Genomic DNA, 23,462 nt, shown 5'->3' with positions numbered 1-23,462 from the left:
CTGGTCCCGGGCGTTAATCCCCTCCCTACTGTGGTAAAAAGGCGTTGTTGTCTCCTTACTCTACAGTTGCTCATTTTAAAACTCTGAAGGGCAGAACGTCTATGCAAAATTCTCAAAAGGCTACAAATGTAACCATGTGTGTGTTATTATTTTTGCTGACTCTCATTTATCAACACAAGTCAAATGACAACTATTAACTCACATTTTACTAGTGGTGGAGCCTGGAAGGAAATCACCTGCCAGGGTCACAGACCGAGGAGCCTCTGCCTTGCTCTGTTAGGGTGTTTGAAGCCAAAGCCTGCCTACCTTAGCAAACCTCCAACCTGAAGCTCCCTAGACTCCTCCAATATCCAGGAGACTGAATTTGTAAAGTCATCTTAGTAAGACCAGAACATTTTTATTATATAGCAGAGTTGCCTATAATCAAATAGTCAAACGTGCACGAGAAACTTAGTTTATTTTGTTCAGGTGTTCCCATCCCTTTATCATTAAAAAATATGGTCTTTATTATTTTATGTATATGTAGTTTTGCTTGCATGTATTTCTGAGCACCTCATGTGCCTAGTGTCCAAGAAGGCCAGAAGGGTTAGAGTTCCCTTGGAACTGGAATTGTAGAGTTGTGAGCTGCCATGTGGGTACTGGAAATCAAACAGGTAACCTCTAAGCCATTTCTCGGCCACCACTGCCATCCTTTCTTACCCCGTCCTCCAGTAGGGCCCATCACTACCTCTGATTTGTCTACGTTTGTGGCCTGTATGCCACTAAGCTGAAATCCTTTGGTCTCTCTAGGTCGTGTTTCATTGTTCCGAAGCAAATGCCCCACCTATAGCATAACAGCAAGCACCAGGAGCCATTCCTCAGCTTCATACAGAAGTCATGGCTCTTCTGCGTTAGATAAAGCCCAACTCAGATCGGACAAGCAACTGGAATCTAGTTTCTGGAGGGAAGCTGCCAGGCTCAGGGACCCACAACGATGTCAGGGCCCCTCCCCACCAATCACTGTGTGGGGTTCAAAAAAGCAGAAGTCTGTTCTTTTTTTTTTATAATATGCATTTGTTTGTTTATTTATTTATTTATTTATTTATTATGTATACAGTATTCTGTCTGTGTATATGCCTGCAGGCCAGAAGAGGGCACCAGACTCCATTACAGATGGTTGTGAGCCACCATGTGGTTGCTGGGAATTGAACTCAGGACCTTTGGAAGAGCAGGCAATGTTCTTAACCTCCGAGCCATCTCTCCAGCCCCAGAAGTCTGTTTTTGAAGGAAAGATGAAGCAGCAACTTCCAAGAGAAGAGTCACATAGGACAGGATACTGAACGGTACTGTTCTCTATAGCCCTGCAGAGAACACTGCTTCCAAGTCAGGTCACTATTGCTGTGACGAAACACCAAGCAAGCTGGGGAGGAAAGGGTTTATTCAACCTACACCTCAATATCATAGTCCATTACTGATGGAAGTCAGGACAGGAACTCAAACGGGGCAGGATCCTGGAGGCAGGACTGAGGCACAGGCCATGGAGGAGTGCTGCTTACTGGCTTTTCCCTCATGGTTTGCTCAACCTGCTTTCTTACAGAAGCCAGGACCATCAGCCTAGGGAATGGCACCACCCACAAAGGGCTGGGCTATAGACAGACGTTCCCTGTCAGAGGCTTAATATTATTTATAAATGCTCAGCCAATAGCTCAAGCTTGTTACTAGCTAACTCTTACACTTAAATCAGCCCCTATTTCTTATTTATCCTCTGTCACATGGCTTGTGGCTTGTTAACTCATTTTCTACAGGTCCTGCTCCCTCTGACTCCACCTTCTTCTTCCCAGAGTTCTCAGTTTCCTCTATCTCCTGCCTGGCTACCAGCCTGCCAGCTTTTTATTAACCAATGAGAATACATATTCATAGTATACAGAACGATTATTCCACAGCACTGGCCCCTCCCACATCAATCACTAAGAAAATGACCTACAGGCTTGCCTAATGGAGGCAGTTTCTCAACTGAGGTTCCCTCCTCTCCAATGACTCTGGCTAGTGTCAAATTGACATAAAACCAGCCAGCACACCAACGAAGTAGGTTCTCTTACTGAAGTTGCCACCTGGTTTCTTCTTGCTCATAGTAAAATGTTTGGTGAGAGAGAAGCCCCAGGAAGAACGGATTTGGGAATGGTTTTGAAAACCCCCAGGTCCAAACTTTATATAGGAATTTGGTTTATATACCATGTCCTATCTGTGGAGATATTTGCACTGTAAATAAATGACAAAATGTGTCAGGGGCTAAGGGTTGATGGAGGTGGGTCTTGTATCTTATCAGTTGCTTTCATTGGTTAACTAATAAAGAAAACTGCTTGGCCTGATAGGACAGAAAATTAGGTAGGTGGAGTAAACAGAACAGAATGCTGGGAGAAAGAAGCAGATTCAAGGCAGTCGCCATGATTCTCCCACTCCAGACAGCCGAAGGTTAAGATCTTCCCTGGTAAGCCACCTCGTGGGCTACACAGATTATTAGAAATGGGTTAGATCAATATGTAAGAGCTAGCCAATAAGAGGCTGAAACTAATGGGCCAGGCAGTGTTTAAAAGAATACAGTTTCCGTGTAATTATTTCGGGGCATAAGCTAGCTGTGCTGCGGGAGCCGGGGATGCAGCCCACCTCTCTTATTACTACAAAGGGTGCTTGCTGCTGTATTATGAAGTCAGAGTTTGATCTCAGCAACTGTGCTGGGCAGCTCATGAACGCCTCTAACTCCAGGGCCAAAGGGTCTGACACCTTCTGGCCTACTTAGACACATTCACACACATGTGATCATATATGCTCACACATACATAAACAAAATTACATCTTTAAAAAAGAGAGCTTAAAGTAATTAGAGATAGAAAATGGTTAAAAGCACTAAAAAGAAAACCAAGCTTGGTGGTGGTGGCACACACCTTTAATCTTAGCACTAGGGAGACTGAGGCAGACAGATCTCTGTGAGTCTGTAGCCAGCCTGGTCTACAAAGTGAGTTGCAGGACAGCCAAGGCTGTTACATAGAGAAACCCTGTCTCGAAAAAAATAACAACAACAACAACAACAAACCAATCAAACAAACAAAGAAAAAGAAAACCAAACTGAATGACAATCTATCTCCCCTCTCCAGGACCCACTGAACTGCATAGTAAAACAGCTAATCACTTCACAGGTAAAAGCCAACAGTTTTTAAGTCTAGTAACATTGAGTTGATATGGCTGTAGTAAAAGAACTCTTGTGGGCGGGGCTACTAGGCAATGTAGCATTATCCAAGATCAAGGAACCACTGACCTTCCAGCCTAGCAATTCCATTTCTAGCAAAGACTTGTCCATTATCTAGTTTGGATAAAGAAAAGGAAAGTTATAAGAACATTTAAACATGTTTATCACTCATGGTTCTGCAGAGACCATGAGGCCTCTTCGCTCACAGATAAACCCCAGGGAAACCAGGGACGTGAAGCATACAAACTTGTCCTCAACAGAAAGGATGTATACCATCTTCACCTAGACATCTGGGAGTGTATGCAGTTAACAGCCCGGTGGTGACCTTTGCTATCTGTAGGGCCAAGCCACATCTGAATCCCTAAAGGATTATGTTTACCCCAGACTCTCTCTCCCTAGGCCTTTATTTTTAGCTTTGTTTCTCAGACAACAGAACCCATCCTTAAGGGAGATGTCACATGCTCTTTGTAGCTTGGTGAACTCTACAAGATCTGTATGACCAAGACTACACCTGCTCCTTCCCTAGGCCCTCAAGGTGTCATAAGCTTTGCTATGCCCACGGGGTTGAGATAACTGCCACCAGCAAACCTTTCCCCCAAAATTGTACTGCACTTAAATGCCTAAAGGAAAAGCTGCCCCGTGCCAGACTCTAGATGCTCAAAGCAGGCACCGGCCGCTGAGCCGGACTCTTCTCGCCTCACACAGATCTTTCCTACGGTCGTTTCTCTATGGCTGTAGTGTTTGCAGGGATGCCCAAAAGGCTCTAAACAGAATCATCTGTTTTTAGGCAGGAAAATAATGAATTATGAACAGTTGAATAAAGAGTGCAACATTTAACAAAATGAAAGATGCGTTTATGAAGACTCTAATGCTGGGCCTGGGGAAGATGACCCAGTTGGAAAAGCACTTGCTGTCTGAGCATGACGACCGGGCTCTGGTCCCGGTGTCCGTGTAAAGTCAGGCCTGTGGCCCGGTGCCGGGGAGGCAGAGGCCGAAGGATCCCAGGCCTGTCCGCCCCAATGGCCTCTTGCTGAGAGGGAACAAAACTGCATCACACTCCCAGTTCATCCAAATCTGTGATCATCACGTTCAGAGAGAGAGCAACTCCATCTCAGAAGACGCGGGAAGAGGAAGACAAAGGATGTCGGCCTCTGGCCTCCATGTGCACACACACGTGCACACCCCACATACAACACACACAGAAGCCAATGCTGAGTCACAGTTTGCAAGAGTATAAATTGATACTCTGTAAATTTTTCACAGCACCATGATGAACACACGCTACAGGAATGGCAGGCATCAGCCCTGAGATTAGCAGCTCTCTTGAGGGAGGAGTCGTGGTGAGAATGTCATTTCACTCTAATGCTCTTTTCCCTATAGTTAAATTCTTCCCTTTAAGACACATGCTTGGTATGTAGTATAGAGGCCAGGCTGGCCCCAGGCTGCTCCTCCCGCCCGCATTCCCTGTGTGCTGGGATTACAGATGTGCACCATGCCAGCCTCCCAAACTCTCCTTCTTTAACACAATATACTAATGCTGAGTTGGTGTTTCATTGTGCTCTATATTTAAAGTCACAGAGAATGTTTTTCTATCTTTTAAAAAGAGGAAGGTTCATGAGGCCTTGAAACAGGAAGTTGTGAGGCGTACCCTCTCCTCCTGACTTGCTTCCCAAGCGATTCCTTTACCTCCAGCTTTGGCAACCTTTCCCAGAAGGGCAGTGAGTTCCTATTTCACCCTATGGCTTTACTCCTTGGCCCAATTTCCTTTTAAGGCCCCTTTGATGCTGATTTAGGAACAGAAAGTCCGCCCCAGCAGCCTTTTGCTGAGATGAAACTAGAGCTGTTCCTGGTTTGGCCAAGGATGCTTTGTATAAATGTTTAACACGCAAATTATCAGGATGCCTAAGACAGACAGAAAAGCTGTCAGACATTCTTCTCGCTCACAGCCAGCAACCATTTTCACGTGGTTATTTTCAATACCAGTACTGTATGTGCCTCAAGGGAGAACTGTCATTTAAAGTGTGACATCCTTTTTTTTTTTTTTTTAAAGGAGGACCCTGTTTGCATTTAAAGAACTCTCTTAAGTCTTTGTACAATTAGGGGGAAAAAGTATCTCTACTCTTGTATGTTAAAAAAAACTGAAATTAAGATATTGCTAAAGCTTCCTTGCACTTGGGGTTAATGTTTTCAAACTGCCATATGATTGGATGGAGATGTCAGTGTTTAAGGATGAGAACCTGAGTTTAAATCTCCAGCGGTCCCCTCTCCCCCACACACGGTGGTTCCCGCCTGTACCCCCAGAGCTGCGGTGGCAGGTGAGGGAGAGTCAGGCGGATTGCAGGGGCCCACTAAGCTGGTCAGCCTAGCCAGCCTGTGAGCTCCAGTTTCAGTGAGAGACTTTCTCAAAGACTGGGTGTGCATTAGTGTACACTTACACAGAACCTTGGTTGATTCTGTTTTGGAGGCAGGGCTACTACTACCTGGAACATGCTACACAGAACAAGCAGGCTTTGAATTTGCAGCAGTATGCCCAGAGCCTCCGCTTTCCATCACTGGGATTGCAAGTGGCTGAGTGTGGACCCGTGTCCTGCAACCTACAGCATTTAAGAGTTCAGTAAGATGCAGGCTTTAAGCTCTCGTATGTTTCCTGCCGAGGTGAATACTGAGATGCAGTTTGGAACACTCACCAAGCTAAGTGTCCTCAATGCTGGAGCACTTTGAGGTTGGGCCTTGTGTGTCCTGCGCAACTCTCAGGCTTGCTGTGAGGTGCTGGGATCACAGGCGTGCACAGCCATGCCAGGCCGCATGTAGTATGGGAATTGAAGGCAGAGGTCTACATATGCTGCACACCACACACCCGCCCCCTGGCCCCTGGACTTTTCTCTGTTATGACAACAGCTTAATATAACTTACCTTTTATTATTTTTTTTCTGTATTTTCTGACTAGCTACTAAGCCCCATTCCCCAAGGTTGGATGTTAGTGCCTGTGTGGTCTTAAAGGCGACAGCTGGAGATTTGAGACCAAGTCTGGATGTGCAAACAGGACAATATGCTAAGACTGTCACAAGGATGCAAGAACTTAAACACATTCCAATTTCAGACATTAATACATAAAAGCCTTAACATCACTTTATATAGTCTCATATACTGCTGTAAAAACAGCTTAACCTCAGGCAAGTGCCGGGCAGGAGGCTCATGAGTTTAACCTGATCTACAAAGTAAGTTCCAGGGCAGGCAGGGCTACACCAAGAAATGCTGTCTTGAAAAACTAAATACTAAACAAAAAAAACCCAGCTTAACTTTTTTTCACATTACCAGTGTGTGTATACCTCCCGTGTATGTTTTCAGAAAAGGTCCATGTAGCCCAGTACTAGGATTACAGCTGGGTAAACATCCAGCTTGTACCTTAGCTTAAAATGCCGTCCAGTAGCAACTGTTGCTTTCTGGTCTAACTGCGATGGCGTGGCCGTGAAATGCTCTTCAGACTCACCAGCCGCACTGGCGGTTGTGGAGCTGAGAACATTTAGGGGCCAATGGAGGCCGGAGGACGTGAGCTGCTGTACACTAAGGCTTCAGTCTTGTTTTTCTCCCGCCTTCTGGAATGAGATGTCTCGGCCACACACTAGCACCAGAGAGTGGCCTAATGCCATGCCTCTTCCTTCTCAGAGTTGTGGCCTTCAAACTGGGAATCTAAATAAATCCTTCCCAAGTCACTTCTTGCTGGATATTTGATAAGAGCAAGGAGAAAATGATCACTATTCCTCCTAACTATACTGCATGTTGTTGCCTGTGTTCTAGAGATGCTGTATTATTCTTGCCATTTAATGTTACATTGTCTGCAGCGAAATGACCACAATGCATGTTTTCAGATAAGAGTTCAAAGAAAAATCTGTGGCTCTTGCCATATTCTGATCATTTTCTTTGATGAAAATCTCAGCTGGGCAGTGGTGGCACACACTTTTAATCCCAGCACTTGGGAGGCAGAGGCAGGTGGATCTCTATGAGTTCGAGACCAGCCTGGGCTACAAGAGCTAGTTCCAGGACAGGCTCCAAAGCTACAGAGAAACCCTGTCTCAAAAAAAACCAAAATAAATAAATAAATAAATAATAAATAAATAAAAAGAAAATTTCAAAGTGGGTTTGAGCTAAAGCCTATGTTGTTTTAGACCTGTGCAAACTGTAAGCCATTTTTCCCCCTAAGAACCACATTAATGGTACTTTAAAAACCACATTAACTTTTTTCTTCCATGTATGGATGTTTTGTCTGCATGTATGTGTGCATACCACACGTGTGCCTGGTGCCCTTGTGTAGGGCATTGGATCCTCTGGAGTTATAATCAAAAGCCACCATGTGGGTGTTGGGAGTCAAATAGGTCATCTGCAAAAACAGCCAGTGCTCTAAACCACTGAGCCACGTCTCCAGTCCCTGCTAATGGTAAACCACTGAGCCACGTCTCCAGTCCCCAATGGTAAACCACTGAGCCACATCTCTAGTTCCTGCTAATGGTAAACCACTGAGCCACATCTCCAGTCCCTAATGGTAAACCACTGAGCCATGTCTCCAGTCCCTGCTAATGGTAAACCACTGAGCCACGTCTCTAGTCCTTGCTAATGGTAAACAGAGCCACGTCTCTAGTCCCTGCTAATGGTAAACCACTGAGCCACATTTCCAGTCCCCAATGGTAAACCACTGAGCCACGTCTCCAGCCCTAGCAAACAGCACCTTTGACAACACTGTGTATTGCTGGCAGAACTGAGAGAAGGCGATGGTCCTAGAGAATGTTTCTAGACCCCAGGAAGCCAGTGTGAAAATGAGGAAGGGGAGACAAACACCTCTAGATGCTTTTAAATCACACCGTCCTTGGGGTTTAAGGTGCATGTCCAGGCCTGAAGTATAGCTCAGGGGGAGATCACTTGCTCCACCTGCGCAAGGTCCTTCATTTGATCCCAGCACACACACCCCCCGGGAGGGGCAGCCTCCTCCTCGTTACAGAAAAACTTCACCAGAATGATACTCCATGTACCTTTTTTTTTTTTTTCTGGTTTTTCGAGACAGGGTTTCTCTGTGGTTTTGGAGCCTGTCCTGGAACTAGCTCTGTAGACCAGGCTGGTCTCGAACTCACAGAGATCCGCCTGCCTCTGCCTCCCGAGTGCTGGGATTAAAGGCGTGCGCCACCACCGCCCGGCTCCATGTACCTTTATTCCATGTCTCTCTTTGTTTTTTACACAATGCCATAAGTAAAAACATACACCTTGCCAGACTCAGAAAGAAAAGACAACACATTTTACACACGATCCCACCCCCACCCCCGCCCGAAGATTTGGCATTTCCTGCGTGTTTTTATAATATCCCACACACATACCAGATTCTACAGCAAATACCTTTCATACTTTAACCTTAGCTAATAAAACATACAAGCAGAATCTGCGAGAGAAATTAACACATAGAGCTCTATGTGCATGCGATTCACCCGCCGCAGAAGCAGCAGTGGTCTCTGTTTCCCTCTGCACCTTTAAACAGAGGTGAAAACGACCAGGAAAGGGGCCCCGGAGCCAGGACCGGACCTAGTGTTCCAGGTGCTGCCAGCTTCCTTCCCGTAGTCCAGATCTCTCTATTCTTCTCCATTTCATGTCCCCTTCCCCGAGACAGGGTTTTGTTATCTCGCTAAGTAGGCCAGACCGGCCTCAAACTCACAGCAACTCTCTGCCCTTCATCATTCTCCCAAGTACTGGGATTATAGGTTATGTCATCATGTCTGGTTAAACTTCCCTAAATCTCAGAAAACACACTCCAAAATCAGGGAAAGGATTAATGAGAGGATGCTATTTAGGATAGCACCATTGCCTATATACAGTTTAAAAATATGTTACTTAAAATGGATTAAAAAGAACACTCAAAAACAAATGTTTTAATTAAAATAGAATTTCAATGTAATACTCTATATACATTACAAATTTTCAATGATTAGAATATAAAAAAACAAAATTTACATTAACTAGAACCTTTAAAAATCACACCAAGACTATTACATCTTAAGCACAGGACTCAAGAACAAGTTTTCTACAGTGCTGCCCTGCCCATGGCAGGCACCGGGCACATGGATTATGGTGCAGCGTGAAGGCTCAGTGTGTGCCTACTGCAAAGTGACTGGATCGTCACAGCTGTCTTCATGGAACACAAATGTGGTTTGTGAAGCCACAACCACCTAACAGTGCTTGTACACAGTGGACAGTCGACATGTACTTTAAACTAGCTGCCTAATCACTGGACTTGACAGTTAAAATAAACACAGCATCTTAACTATTATAAGAAAAAAGAAGTGGGGGAAACCACCAAAACACAATTTGCTAAAAGAGAGGTAGGCGGTGTGACATTTACAGACAGCCTTGGCAGCAGGGTTAATCAGGCTCGAGCATGCGCTGTACCTGTACCCTCCACACTACAGGAGACACCTGGCTAGCACGGGGATGCGGCAGAGAAGAGCTGAGACTGTCTTGTCCGGCGCTTCTTTACCAGTGAAATCTGCTAATGCTATAGAGGTAATGAGCTGGTATTCTGGATTAAAATGCCAAGGCCTGAGTATGAGCCCTAGTAGCCCAGAAAGTGGACATGGTAGTGAGCAGCTGGGAGGTGGGGCAGGAGGAGTTGAGAGGCCACAGAGCACAGCTGCAGCTGGACTCTTGCAACTGATTTCAGAGCCGATGCACAGGGAGACGCCCGAAGAACACGAGAAGAAAAGTGGAGAGCTGTTTCAGGTCTGACACAAGTCTGTACTGGACACTTCCTCCACATCTGTGCTGGGGTGAGGCTGCGGGGCAATCCCCTACCAGGGACCCGGGCCACCATGGGGCAAAAGTGACAGGGAAAAAGAAAACCAAAGTTGAGCTCAGCAACCGAACAGAACAATCAAAGGGGAAAGGGAAAGCTGCTACCAATCCCGAGGGGCGGAGAACTGCCGTTCCTCCAATCCAAGCATAGACATTTTTCATTAGAGGACGACCTAAGATGGCTGAGGCAAAAGGCACCAGCCTATTTCTAAACCCAGCAGCCTGCACGCAGACTGTGTCCCACACGGGACTCAAGCGTGACTGTCCACTGCACACACCTAGCTGACATTAAAAACGTGTAGCTTTGGTTGAGAACAAGGTAAACAATGGACTGAGAATGAAGGGAACTGATCAAACCAGTGCAGAGTAGGCACCAGGGGCTGGAATACAAACCCCAACAGCAACAGACGGCAGAGAACAGAGAGAGCAGGCTGCACAGACAACCAAACCCCAGCAACAGACAGCAGAGAACAGGCCGCACAAATGGAAAGCTCAAAGGGTCTGTGTTTCTGGTTGGGGTTTCACTATGAGCCCAGGCTGCCCCTGAAATAACTCAGTATGTTCCAAGCTGGTTCTAAAACCATGAGCCTTCTGCCTTAGCTTTCTGAATGTTGGGATTATGGGCGTGTGCCTCCGCACCCTGCTAGGTATTTCAAAATCACTATTTAAACTTAAGGCAATTTGAAAAATGGGGTCTTAGCCAACTCTTAACATTGAAAAGAAAGAAGACACGGTCTGTACAGCAGGAGCCTGTTCAGCAGGCAAGCCTATTTACAAGTAAGAACCTCTTACTCTTGTAACACCGTCCTGTTTGCAGAACATGTACGACTCCCATCCCGCAGTTCATCCAGGAGCCGGGCGACTCCAGGAATCCGGACCAACAGCCATAAGGAACTACTTACAAGCTCACTATAAACACGGCATATACACCTGCCCTCAGTGGGGCTCAGCTCACTCAGCTGTGCATGCAGCAATTAGTAGGCACTTGCTATTGCTCTGAGTTAGAAAGGAGATCTTAACACCACTACTATTTACATTCACAATCCCACCAGCCCCACCTCCAAATTAAAAATACCAAATTGCTACAACTGCTACTGCGGTTTCCAAAATATAGTGTCTCTTATCCTTTTAATGTAAGCAAATATTTACTAATCTTCGGCATGTCAATACACACAGCGCTGGCAGGAAACGGTAACTTGCTGCTATGCTACTTCATTCTTTTCCTCTTTTTCAAAAGTGCATCTCGTAGTGCTAGCTGCAAGAGAAAAGGAAGAAAACGTCAACAGTAATACTTGCTACACCAACTAGGTCATAGTTACCAGACACTAGGTCAATAGTCATCCTAAAAATGTCACATAGTGAAGTATTTCACCAGATGGCTCGGTGGAGAAAGGCGACCGCTGCCAGCCAGTAACACAATTTTACCATCGTCACCACTGTAACTTCTTTTCAATGGCAAAGACTTGAAGACATTAGCAAAGGGTCAAAACTCTGGGTATTGGGCTCAAGACAAACAAGCATTTCTTCCTAGTTAACCCAGGCTCTCAGTCTCTCACTTCCTCAATCACTCTGTGTCAGAAACCTATCAGGTGAAGTGAAAGCGTGTGCGCATTCCAGCTGGATGTGACCCTGTCTTCTAGCACAGAAATGGGGGCTCCTGGTACGACCATATATGGGGTAGAATTACAGAGTTTAAGATCCAGTTTAAGACCAAAACCAACGTCTGCAGTGACCTTATGTTTCCTACAGAAACAGCATCACCTGACTTCAGGGAGGGCGCGTGGCATTTCTCTGCTCTGCTCGGCACTTGGAGGTACAGATGTCCCCTCAAGATTCTTAACCCTCCCAGATAACAGAATACGAAAGGCCATTAACAACAAGTCCAAGTTTTAAGTAGTAACGGCAAGCAAGGCCAAGGCACACGTCTCCATTAATTCCCAACACTAACCCTGGCTTTTACTTCACTAAGGTGAGTTAACTTGTTGTGCTGTGTTAGCAGACATGTTTGGAAGCCAGGTATCGTGACTCACGCCTTCAGCACCTGGCAGGCTGAGTCAGAAAGACGAAATTTAAGGCCAGTCTGGGCTCATACTCATCTGAAACCATTCTAGGTTAGCTGTCGCCTGGCTCTCCATCTACCCGTTCTACAGCTCTGGATTTTACATCTCTACGCCTTCAGCTTCCTGCTAGAGTCTCCATCTCCTTGAAGGCAGGTGGAGTTGTTAGGTCGGCTGAGGAGTGTCTGGCACTCTCCAGGGTCTTGCTGTTTGCATTTGCACTTCACTCACAGGAGCCGCTCACGCGTCCAGGGTGGCTAAACTGCAGGCCAAGCACTGTCCCAGCGCACACTGGCCATTTCAGTCAGCGCAACTATTCGCACAGCCCAGACCCTTCCCCGCAGACACCACCGTCTTCCCAGGCATGTCTGCAGTCCCTTCTCTTGGCTCTGCAGCAAGGCTTCTAGGTCCTGTTCAGCACAGTGAAATGCCCACAGGGTAACGTAAGCTGCTCTTTCTCAGAGGGTGCCAGGGTCCCCGGAGCTTCAGGGACTCTGGCTACTGAGCATTTGACATGAGCCACAGGCAAACTGCGGCAACAGAAACAATTAGGACAAAGTTCCTTGTTCAAACAGGACCCTGGATTTTAATTAGTTAACACAAATATAAAGTATCTCAACAACTTCTATATTGATTAGGTGTTAGAATTACTTCGATGTTTTAGGCAAAACAAGGCATACTATTAAAAATTTTTACTTAAAAATAATTTAATACTTGATGCTCTTTTTGTTTGTTTGTTTTTAGTTTTGTTCTGTTTTTTGAGACAGGGTTTCTCTGTGTAGCCCTGGCTGTCCTGGGCCTCTCTCTGTAGACCAGGCCGGCCTCAAACTCAGAGACCCGCCTGCCTCTGCCTCTCAAGTGCTGGGATTACAGGTGTGCGCCGCCACTGCCCGACTGATTTAAGGAATCTTATGTTCAGTTTAAACAGTGGGGGTCTAGGTGCAGCGGAGACAATATGGAAAATCAGTTGTTTTATAACAATAAACCCTGAAGAAACTGCAAGGCAAGGAAACAAACGCAGGAAGGCTAGCTCATCTGTCAGTTCACGCAGCAAGAGAACTGCAGAATGAAGAAGCCTTCTTAAAACAACAGCTTTGACGGGTACAGTGCAGTCTTAATTTAGTCTTAGAATTTCTCCTATTCGGAGAGAAATGTTTACTAACGCCCTGGTGAGGATCAAAGTCCAGCTTCTCTACCATGCTAAGAAACGGCATCCTATAAAACAGGAAGTGGAGTAATGGCCTAAGCTCAATTAAATCTTGCAGAAGCAAGGCTGCCAACAGGGTGTGGCTGCCATTTTCTCAACCCTACAGTTAGGTAGGAAGGCTCTCAAGGACAGAACATAAGTCAATTCAACTCTGTGGCAAAATCCAGAGCCTTTATTTAGAAATGTCATTGCTTTATTTCCTACACGTGGTAAGTAAAGATTATAAGTAAAAGAATAAAAGCAGGTAGAGTTTAGGTGGAGCTGCCTAGAGGGCTGGCCACTACCCCCAGCCTTGGCAGGCTGTCGGTGGCTAGCTACCAGGAAAGATGGCTGACACTGTGCAGCTGGGGCTGATCCTCTACAGCTGCTTCAGAGGAGAACACACCGTGGCAATCTGTTCCTACAGTGCATCACTGAGCAAAGCAGGCCACCCGGCAGCATGGCTGGGCCATGCACGGTAGCACATGCCTGCAATCAGAAGCAGCACTTAGTGTCTGGAGCAAGGGAATCTCCGAGGAAAGCCAGTCTGGCTGAGATCAAGCCACTATAAAGCACACAGTAAGACCCTGTCTTAAAACAAAATGGGCAGCAAAGCAGCTAAGCTACAGTGGCCAGAAATCCCACAGGCTGTAAGCCTCTCTGAGACAGAACACAGACATCACAACTCACCACAACTGTGTGCTGAGCTGAGCACTGCCTTCCTGAGCTGGTCCACACCCAAGAGTGCTTCCTGATCAATCAATCTACTTCACAGGGCATGGGAATGCACCTCAGAGGGAACCCAGCTTGATTCTTTCACTTCAGAGACAACCATCCAGGGTCACCCACAGGTCACATGGTGACCCCATCAATCCCACCCTGACTGCTCCCAGCCTCCCCAAGCACACTTGGCATGTGGTCCTCAGAGGCAGCCCTCTTGTAAAACACAGCTGTCTTTATGTTGCTGAACTCAGGTCCACGCGGAACCCACCTGCTTCTCCCGGAAGGAGCGCTTGGTCTTTGACCGGACATTCTGGCTGTACCGCATCATCATAAAGTTCTTCTGCTTCTTCTTCTCTTTATTTGTGGAACTGGAAAATGGATTTATTTTGGTTTTCTTCCTCACAAATTCCTTTCGATCTGTCCTTCCTGCCTATTAGTACAAAGAGATTAGTGTTCAGTATTTCTTCAAGAACAACACACCTCAGGCATTATCTAATCCCTCTGTTTGATGCCAAGGACAAGACAAAGTGCAGCTCTTGCTCCCTGGGACTCAATCCAACAGAGACAAGGATGGAGCTCAGCGAAAGGAAATGTCCTGATTCAGTCTAATTCCAGAGGCAGGGCTGGGGTTGGCAGGTGGGAAAGAGGAGGAAGAGGTCGGTGTGTGGAAAAGAGGGGGAGAAAGCACATGGCTCTAGCTGCCCACGTGGGGCTCCATTCATAGACTGCGAGAGTGAGGAGGAGCTACTGCCGAGGCGCAGAAAGCAGCAGAAGCGTGGTCACTGCACGAACTGAGCAGCAACAGCAGGAGCCGCAGGCCGACTCTGACTGTGACCACATTTCTCTGTTGCTTTAATAAATGTGCTAAGCACTCTGACCATGAGCACGCAAGACTGCACTTCTGTCCTCTACATCTTGTTTTGGGTGGTAGTCACAGGGTTAAATACAACTGTCAAAACTCATTCACAGTCAGGGATGGAGGGGACATTTTTAATCCCAGCACATGACATGAGGGCTGACCTGAGTTCAACGCCAGCCTGGTCATTATAGAGAGTTCCAGGACAGCTACATAGAAAGACTCTGTCTCAAAACAACAAAAAGTACACCAAAAAACAAAACCACAAAAGCGCTCCTCTAATTGGGGTGACTCCATTGGTAGAATGCTTGCTTAGCAGGCACAGGCTCAGGTCCCTTTCCCAGAGCTGCATAAACCAAGCAAGTCACAGGTCTGTAAACCACCTGGGGAGTAGAGGCGGGAGGGTCAGGAATCCAAAGGTCATCCTCAACTAAAGCTTTAGGTCAGCCTGGGGTGTGGGTTATGTAAGATCCTGCCTGCCTTAAAACAAAACTAAAAACCACCTAATTCAACTGTTATGTGTTAATTATACCTTTAAAGGGTGGGTGTGAGTGAGGGAGGGCGGGCGGGCGGGCGGGCGGGCGGGCGGGCATGGACCAGGAAGCTCACAGCTACACACACTGGGGATTAAGACTCCTTCTATCCACTTCCTGTTTAGAGTGGGGAAGGGTATGCCCCCACTCACCATGGCGGTTGCTAGTCTTGTCTCCTTGTCAGACTTGGGCTTTTTATGAAGGCGTTCAATGTCCCGAAGAGACAGCAATTCACCCCTGTGGTGAGGGATAAAAATAGCAAATGACGGTGAGCCCTTCCCCTGATGCTTTCTTCCATTGCCAGCCACTGCAGATCTGGGCATGGCTTTCACCTGGACTCCTCGTCGCTGTCGATGTCTATGAATTTCCTCTTCTGGGCTTTCCCGGGGGCAGCATCCATCTCCTTCTTCAGCTGCGCCATGCGGATTTTCTGGAAGTCATCCTGTGTTAACACCCGACTCGTGCTGATGGCTGCAGCTTTGGCTTTCCGCTCCTCCATGGGCATGCTCTCCAGCTTCTTGGCCTGGAAAAGCATACGCCAAAAGGAAAATGACTACCAGCTTCAGTGACAGCTCAGTCATTTAAATTTTAACATGGTCCAGCAAACATGGCATCTTGGCAGAGTGACACCCTTGAGAGAGGTCACGTGGACTTACAATTTCCTGCTGCTCTTCGTCAGAAGAGTGGTGCACGTCAACCCACTCACCATCCTCCTCCTCCCCGCTGAGGCTGGCGCTCTCCCATCCATCTGTGTGAAAGAGAACGCATTGACACAGCTACCTCTTCAGGTCGGGCAGTCACAGCCAGGTGAGCTACATCAGCAATGTCGAAAAGCAAGGAAATGAACCTCGGCTACTCCACTGACCAGCAACAGGGCGACATCACTGCCACATGCCACATCGACTCAGTTAATTTAAGGAGTCGGGACCCAGCACTGACCAAGTGTATATTAACAGCCAAAACCTAACAGTGACTTATCTAATTCTTACAGCTTAAAGAGGGACAGACAGAGGGACAGACTCTCAGTTAAGTCACATGCCAGAAAACACAGCCTGCCCGGAATCATGGAGAACCCGCCAGCATCCCCTTGCTGCCCATCAGAACTGTGCCTAGACATTTAACTGGAGCCTGAAGCATGTATATGTCTAACTCACCCAATGTACTCAAGACGTAGGAGAAACAACTCCAGTGACCTGGAGTACAAAAAAGGCTTCCAGATACGAAAGGACCTGAAGACCCTTCATTAAGGAGGCTGCCAGGATACAAGAGCATCACAGCTCTTTGGTCCGGCATTTACACAACCACTCATAGGCACCCTGATCTTGCCAGGTAGCTTTAGGAGCCAGATCTTCTGTGGTATAAGTGAGAACCTGGGTTCAATTCCCAGCAAAAGGCAAGGCAAAGCAAGGGAAATGAACCTTCGTCATTTTCTGTATCCTCTTCTTTCTCAATCTCTAGAACCTCTGCTCCTGGAATGTAATCTTTAGCATCTAACTCTCCATATTCTTGTATTCTTGCTTCAATGGAGGCTTCAGTAGGTTTACCCTACAAGAGAAAATTATTTAAAACTAAGATGCTTAGATTCAAAGAAACGTTCATAAAGAAAGGCCCTCTAGGGTGAGAGGAACCTGCTTACATGTCAGGCCAACAGCGTAAAGCAGGGCAGAACGCAGGTCACTTCTCACTGCCTTCGGATCTAAACCGAGAAACTGGCTTTTGTACAGAACAACTGCCCCCTGGCTTTAAGTCTCAGAGTGCCACCTCTTTGTGTTACAAAGCTTCCCTCTCTGCCAAGAGGCGGCACCCGGCTGGGCTGTGCATCAGCTGCTGACGGGCACTGCCGACACACAACACTGTCAAGTATGAAAGCCAGCACACCCTAAGACTCAGCCTCATCACAGAGCGCGTGCTGGTCACAAGGGTTGAGGACCAAGGAATTCAATCAATGGCGTCCTAAGCTTGAAGAACAGAACACACGCATCACGCACACTCCCCAGGGAAGCATCGCTCATCTATCATGTGACCAGCGGGCACTGCCTTCACGTCTGACCACAATCTTTAGAATCTTTAGACCACCCCAAGTTCGCTTCACCTACCCGGAACTTCTTCTGCAGCATCTGAGGGTTCAGTGTCCGGAAGAGATGAATCAAAGTTCTGGCAGACATCATTACGTCTGTAAAACACCACCTCTGATTAGAAATGTCGAAGCAAAGACCACTGAGAGGTAAAGGCAGGACGACTGTGCCGTTGGCCCACAGAGAACAGGCAACTCACTCTTATCTTTGTGTGTCTTGTACTGAGCCAGGTCCTGGAGAAGTTCTTCAGTCATGGCCAAAGGACATCGAGCTGTTATTTCCTTTATAGCATTGATTCTGGAAAGGGAAAAATAAATTTAAAATAAAAGAGTAATTTCATGTTCAAAAATCAAAAGGACCACAGGTTGGATTTCACAGGCTTAGGACCCGAAACCTGCAGTGTGGCCGAGAAAGAACATGAACAGCCATCCAGGCTGATATTCCCGACAGTCACACTTGCTCTGCCAGTGTAACAAGGACCAGTGTTGGGCACAACAAATCATGGCAGCGTTTGCTCACCCACTCTAAAGAGAGGCATAAAGTCAGCTCAAAAGGGTTAAAGGTCTTTAGGGCTGCTATCCCAGCATCAGTTTGCAAGGGAGATACAAAGTAACTACTTAGTGTATCACACATAGCCCTTTGAGTCACCCAGAGGGGTACAGAAGTTCTCCAGCCTCTCTTCAGAGTGACTCACTAACAATCACATGTCCCAGTGATATAAGGGAACTTCATGGGAGGAGAAAAAGAAGCATTAGGTCGTTAAACAGTCCTTGACTGCAAACCATCACATGCTGATCACAAGGACAAGTATTTTTGATCTGAGTCTCTCCTTAGAATTCTAATCAATAAAATGAAAACACCAAGCCTCCTGAGAACACTGCTCTTCTAGAGGCTGAAGCTACAGCTCTAACTGCCCATGTTGGTCTATTAAACACACCCACAGTCCCACGCATGCTGTACGTACCCTACAGTCATGACTTCCCCAGAGTTCTTGTCAGTAACAAAATTGTTGGCCACCGTCATGAGCAGCGATTGAATGATCTGAGTTGGAAACAAAAGAGGTGAGTCGGGTGAGAGGCCCTTGCTTCCGGAGCAGAGCAGTCGTCAGTGCGAAAGCAGCCTTCCAGCTCCAGGATAGGAGCTGAGAACCAAACCCAGGCAAGTGAGGGACTCAGTACTCTGGGTTATACTTCAGGCGAAGGTTACCAGCGTTGGACACAATGTCCTCTAACATTGTTTGCTTCTGTAAAATTCTGATACTTTAGTGTGTGGTTGTGCACACACCTCAGTGCACACCAGGGCACATGTGTGGAGGTCAAAGGAGAACTTGCAGAAGCCAATTCTCATCTTATCCCTCACTGAAACAGGTCTCTCGTTTCTACTGACCTCAACACTCTAGGCCTCCAACTCAGAGATCCGCCTGCCTCTGCCTCTTGAGTGCTGGTGCCCAGCTACTTCTGCTTTCTTACTACACATATTCCATTACATTGTTTTTTTAAATGATACTATCAAAACAAAACTTTGCTTTGACACAGGATAATTCAATGTTAATCAAAGAATTATCAGCTTAAACAATAATCACCATGAAGTTATAAATACTCTTGGACCTTCCTAGACATATATAATTTGGTTGTTAAAGTCAGAATCCTCAGCTCGTTCCCCTTCTATGAACTGTATAGCTAACTTCTTTCACATCTCCTTAGGAGTTAGGTCTCCTCTGTTCATGGAAAGGGAATAGGAGAAACAGCAACTCTGGGAAGAAACCCTAATACGCCCAGCAGCAGCACTGCACACTCTGGACCTGGGTGGCAGCACCGCACTACACTGGATCTGTGTGCGTGCGTGCTCCATGTCCCTATTCTGGAGGTCACGGTGAGTTCTCACCTCTGGTGGCACCAGGTGATGAGAGGCTTGTGCAGCAAACAGAAGGATCTTCGTGACTTCTGAAAGCACAAGAGACAAGAAAGCATGCACATTATCATCTGCCTCCAAGGACTACAGAAACATGGCAAGCAAATTCAGTTATCGCATGGCCATCACTTAACTTACTTACTTCACCCGAAGACCAACCCCTACCTATGTCCTGGGCTTACCTCTGGGCTTCTTCAGGTCTTTTGTTCTGCCCTCCGTGATTGCACAGGCTAACAGAGCATCTGCCCCCATACCCACCGTTGCCCTTGCTCTGCTTTTCTCTTCCAAACCCTTGACCTGGATATTATACACTGTGCTGTCAAGGACTCTGCCTTACGGTCACCATGACCTCAGCTCCTGGGCTCTGTGCGGGCTGTGTGTGGCAGCTCACACCTACAGTACTAACACTTAGGAGTAGCAGCAGAGACAGTAGGACCCCGCGACTGGGGCTAGCCACGGCTACACACCAAATCCAGTCTCAAGAAGCAAACTATTCAAATAAGTCACCAAACAAACATCTGTTGGACAGACACAAACGCACATGTGTGAACACACTCTCTTCCAAGAGGCTGCATAGCCCATGGAAAGAACAGGCCTTTGGACCAGGCGCGTGGCTCATGCCTCTAAGTGTAGCCCAGGAGAGGCCCATGCAGGAGGCCCTCTGATGTTCCAGCCTGGGCTAGAGACCCCGCTTCAAAAACAAAAAAACAAAGGAGGCCTTTGGGAAAGAGGCAAAGCTGACTTGTCACTCATCTGAATGACCGTGGTCACTTTCTGAACTTCAAAGAGGCCACTTATCAATTTCATTGAGTGATTACAGAAAGCACTTAGCACAGTGCAAGGTTCGTGTCAGATGTTCAAATGTCCACTTCCTGTTTGGGCAAAACAAGCAACCGTCTTTCCCTGCTTTTGTGTCACTGCTAACAGAGAAGGCACACAGGGCCATGGAGACCAGTAACCAAAGGCCCGTGACTACAATGCTACAGTTAAAGGGGAAAACTAGGTCCATTTTTTTTTTTTACAATTTATTTATTTTTTATGTGTATGGATGTTTTGTCTACACGTGTGTGTGTGCACCACATGCATGTGTGGTGCCTGTGGAGGGCAGACGAAGGCAGAAGATCTCCTACTGTAGTTACAGACAGTTGTGAGCCACCATGTGGGCGTGGGAGTGGACACAGGTCCTCTGTAAGAGTAGTATAGTGCTCCTAACTTAGGCGCCGCCTCTCCAGCCCCCAAACTAGAATTTTTGACAGAATTTATATTACAAAAAGACTTGCAATCAAGAATTCATCTTTACTGTTTTTTTAAAAATAGGGGATATATGTGTGTGGTTAGGGCTGAATGAGGTCCTGATCCTCCAACATCAGCCTTCCATTTTTCTTTTCTCTATATAAAACACACAACGCTATCTGTCCTTAATGACGCTAGAATAGACTTGCCACTTATTAGGGCACAGCCAAGGATCAGACACACAGGCACGTTACCTCTCTGGTGGGGCTGCAGAAACCTTTGCACAAAAGGGTAGAAGTTGAAGAGGAAAAGCTGTGGAGAGAAGAATGTACTGACTTCAATACTTATGAAACTTAAGCATGACATTTCATTACCAAGATAAATGCACTGGGAATCACTTTGACTCATTTTAGTCTCAGTAAGCAAACCCACCACAGGTGAATTCAATGCGCTGCAGTAACCCAGGGAAAGAATTCTCTCCCCAGCACTATCCTGCTATCTCACCAGGTGAGAGAAAGAGCAGACAAAGCAGGGAAAGGCTAACAAAACCCAGCCCTCTTCTAGTTCTGACCCTGGCCTGGCTGTAGAGCTCTGTCCTGGTGTTCACAGAAGGGAGCCAGACCAGGAGCAGCACTGGTCCTGAAGTCCCTGGGGTCAGAGCAGGGTAAAACTGAGTGGCCCTAGGTCTGTCAGACTGCCCCGAACTGACAGTCTGGCTCTACTCTAGTCTAACCACACTGGAGGAAGAACTATGAACTCTGTATCTGTAATCAAGGAAACCAACACGTTGAACAACCTCAGAACAGAACCAGTCATGACATCTGTGTCAGAAAACCGGGCTGGAGAGATGGCTCAAGCGTTAAGAGCACTGGCTGCTCTTCCAGAGGACCTTGCGCTCCCAGCACCCACATGGAGACACACAACCATCTGAAACTCTGGTCCCAGAGGAGCCAATGCTCTCTTCTGGTTCCCATGGGCACTGAACATACGTATTACACAAAAGCACATGCAGGCAAAACCCCCATACACATAAGAGAAAAAAAAAAGCAGTTAAGAGAACACTTTCAAGGGTCACTTTGTGATCCTTTTTAAAGGTAGCTACTCTGAAAGTATTCACACAAACACCACCAAGGAGCTCTTGCAATCTAACTCAATACCAAAAGATACCCAGGGATCCCAGCTTTGCAAACGTACAACCCCTACCAGAGACACTTGGAAGTTAATATCAGGAAGGGTTAGGCACACTGAAAAGCAGCAAGAATCAATATTAGTATGTAGTTTATCCTGGCTCAGGAACACACATGTGAAAGTAACAAGAGGGAGCACGTGATGGCTCCACGTGAACTGAACGTGCAGAGGTTAGCACCACACACGCTGGAGAGGGAGCACGTGATGGCTCCACGTGAACCGAACGTGCACAGGTTAGCACCACACACGCTGGAGAGGGAGCACGTGATGGCTCCACGTGGACTGAACGTGCAGAGGTTAGCACCACACACGCTGGAGAGGGAGCACGTGATGGCTCCACGTGAACTGAATGTGCAGAGGTTAGCACCACACACGCTGGAGAGGGAGCACGTGATGGCTCCACGTGGACTGAACGTGCACAGGTTAGCACCACACACGCTGGAGAGGGAGCACGTGATGGCTCCATGTGAACTGAATGTGCATAGGTTAGCACCACACACGCTGGAGAGGAATGAGTGGTAAATAAAAGCAGCTGTTTTCAGACAGGAAGGCTGGATTCTCTGCCGATTCTAACTGCGCAAATGGCTTGAGGATTAAAACTTAAACCATCGTTCTACGTAACTGCTAACATCCCCAGAGCAGCAGCACAGTCCGCACCTCGTGAATCCCCACCAATCTGGAGATGAGGTTCATGAGCATCATCTTCACTTCAAACCTCTCCTTACAGCTCTCCAGCTGCTTCAGGAGCTTCTCCGCAAAGTCTGGAAGGAAACAATCAGAGAACTATGGGTTCATGGCTGCAGACAGCACTTAAGAGGCACAGGGAAAGGGCATGGCATGAGGAGTTACATCAGTGAGATCAAATACGGTGCCCAAATTCATCTTAAGAATTCCTAAGTTTTTTTAAATATTTATTTACTTATTTATTTATTATGCATACAATATTCTGTGTGTATACCTGCAGGCCAGAAGAGGGCACCAGACCCTGTTACAGATGATTGTGAGCCACCATGTGGTTGCTGGGAATTGAACTCAGGACCCTTGGAAGAGCAGGCAATGCTCTTAACCTCTGAGCCATCTCTCCAGCCCTCCTAAGATTTTTTTTAGACAGGGTCTCACTACATAACCTTAGTTGCCCTCGAACTCACTGTGTAGAGCAGGCTGGCCCGTAGAACTCAGGGATCTGTCTGCCTCTGCCTCCGGAGTGCTGTGCCAACACTCAAGGTGATTTTTAACACTTGTTAGAGACTAGTTACTTATTTTATTTATGTATATGTATGTATATGCACATGTGTGCACACATTCAGAGGATCCCTTAAAGCCAGGCTGGCATCGTGTGCCACCCAACATGGGTGCCAGAAAGCAAACCTGGGTCCTCTGCAAGAGCAGCCAGTGCTCTTAGTCGCTAGGGCAACTCTTCAGAGCCCTGGATTCCTAAAATACATATTTAAAATAATTTCTTTTATCTTTTGAGGTTATAATCATATCATTTCCCCCTTCCTTCCCATATACCGTTCCTGGCCTGTTTCCATTAACTGTTGTTTTGTGCATATTTGTGTATGTGTATACACACATATTCCTAAACACAGATCCGACCTCTATAGTGGATAGTTTGCTTCTGAGAGTGTGCCCTGCAGGCCACCAGCAGC

General features: G+C 46.8%; 1 protein-coding gene across 2 annotated transcripts in view; it reads right to left on the bottom strand.

Annotated features, from left to right (window-relative positions):
• Positions 1–23,462, bottom strand: part of Sdad1 (SDA1 domain containing 1) — a 162,229-nt gene that overhangs the window by 124,720 nt on the left and 14,047 nt on the right. The window contains exons 11-22 of one of the 2 annotated variants that reach the window (XR_012907283.1): positions 22,471–22,574; positions 20,880–20,937; positions 19,366–19,424; positions 18,446–18,522; positions 17,681–17,778; positions 17,503–17,579; positions 16,825–16,951; positions 16,063–16,154; positions 15,739–15,929; positions 15,559–15,643; positions 14,286–14,447; positions 11,167–11,306 (exon numbers count right to left, since the gene is read on the bottom strand). Coding sequence is in view for 1 of the 2 variants with exons in the window: in XM_075943608.1 (XP_075799723.1) it covers positions 11,259–11,306; positions 14,286–14,447; positions 15,559–15,643; positions 15,739–15,929; positions 16,063–16,154; positions 16,825–16,951; positions 17,503–17,579; positions 17,681–17,778; positions 18,446–18,522; positions 19,366–19,424; positions 20,880–20,937; positions 22,471–22,574 (1,178 nt within the window). In the remaining variant the exon portion in view is untranslated. Of the gene's footprint in view, positions 1–9,130; positions 11,307–14,285; positions 14,448–15,558; positions 15,644–15,738; positions 15,930–16,062; positions 16,155–16,824; positions 16,952–17,502; positions 17,580–17,680; positions 17,779–18,445; positions 18,523–19,365; positions 19,425–20,879; positions 20,938–22,470; positions 22,575–23,462 lie in introns of those variants that run through there. The other variant, XM_075943608.1, reaches the window with a different exon arrangement.

The sequence above is a fragment of the Microtus pennsylvanicus genome, chromosome 12 (assembly GCF_037038515.1).
Source record: "Microtus pennsylvanicus isolate mMicPen1 chromosome 12, mMicPen1.hap1, whole genome shotgun sequence".
NCBI lineage: Eukaryota > Metazoa > Chordata > Mammalia > Rodentia > Cricetidae > Microtus > Microtus pennsylvanicus.
The sequence above is the reverse complement of the archived record's forward strand: the minus strand, read 5'-3'. Positions and strand labels throughout refer to the sequence as shown.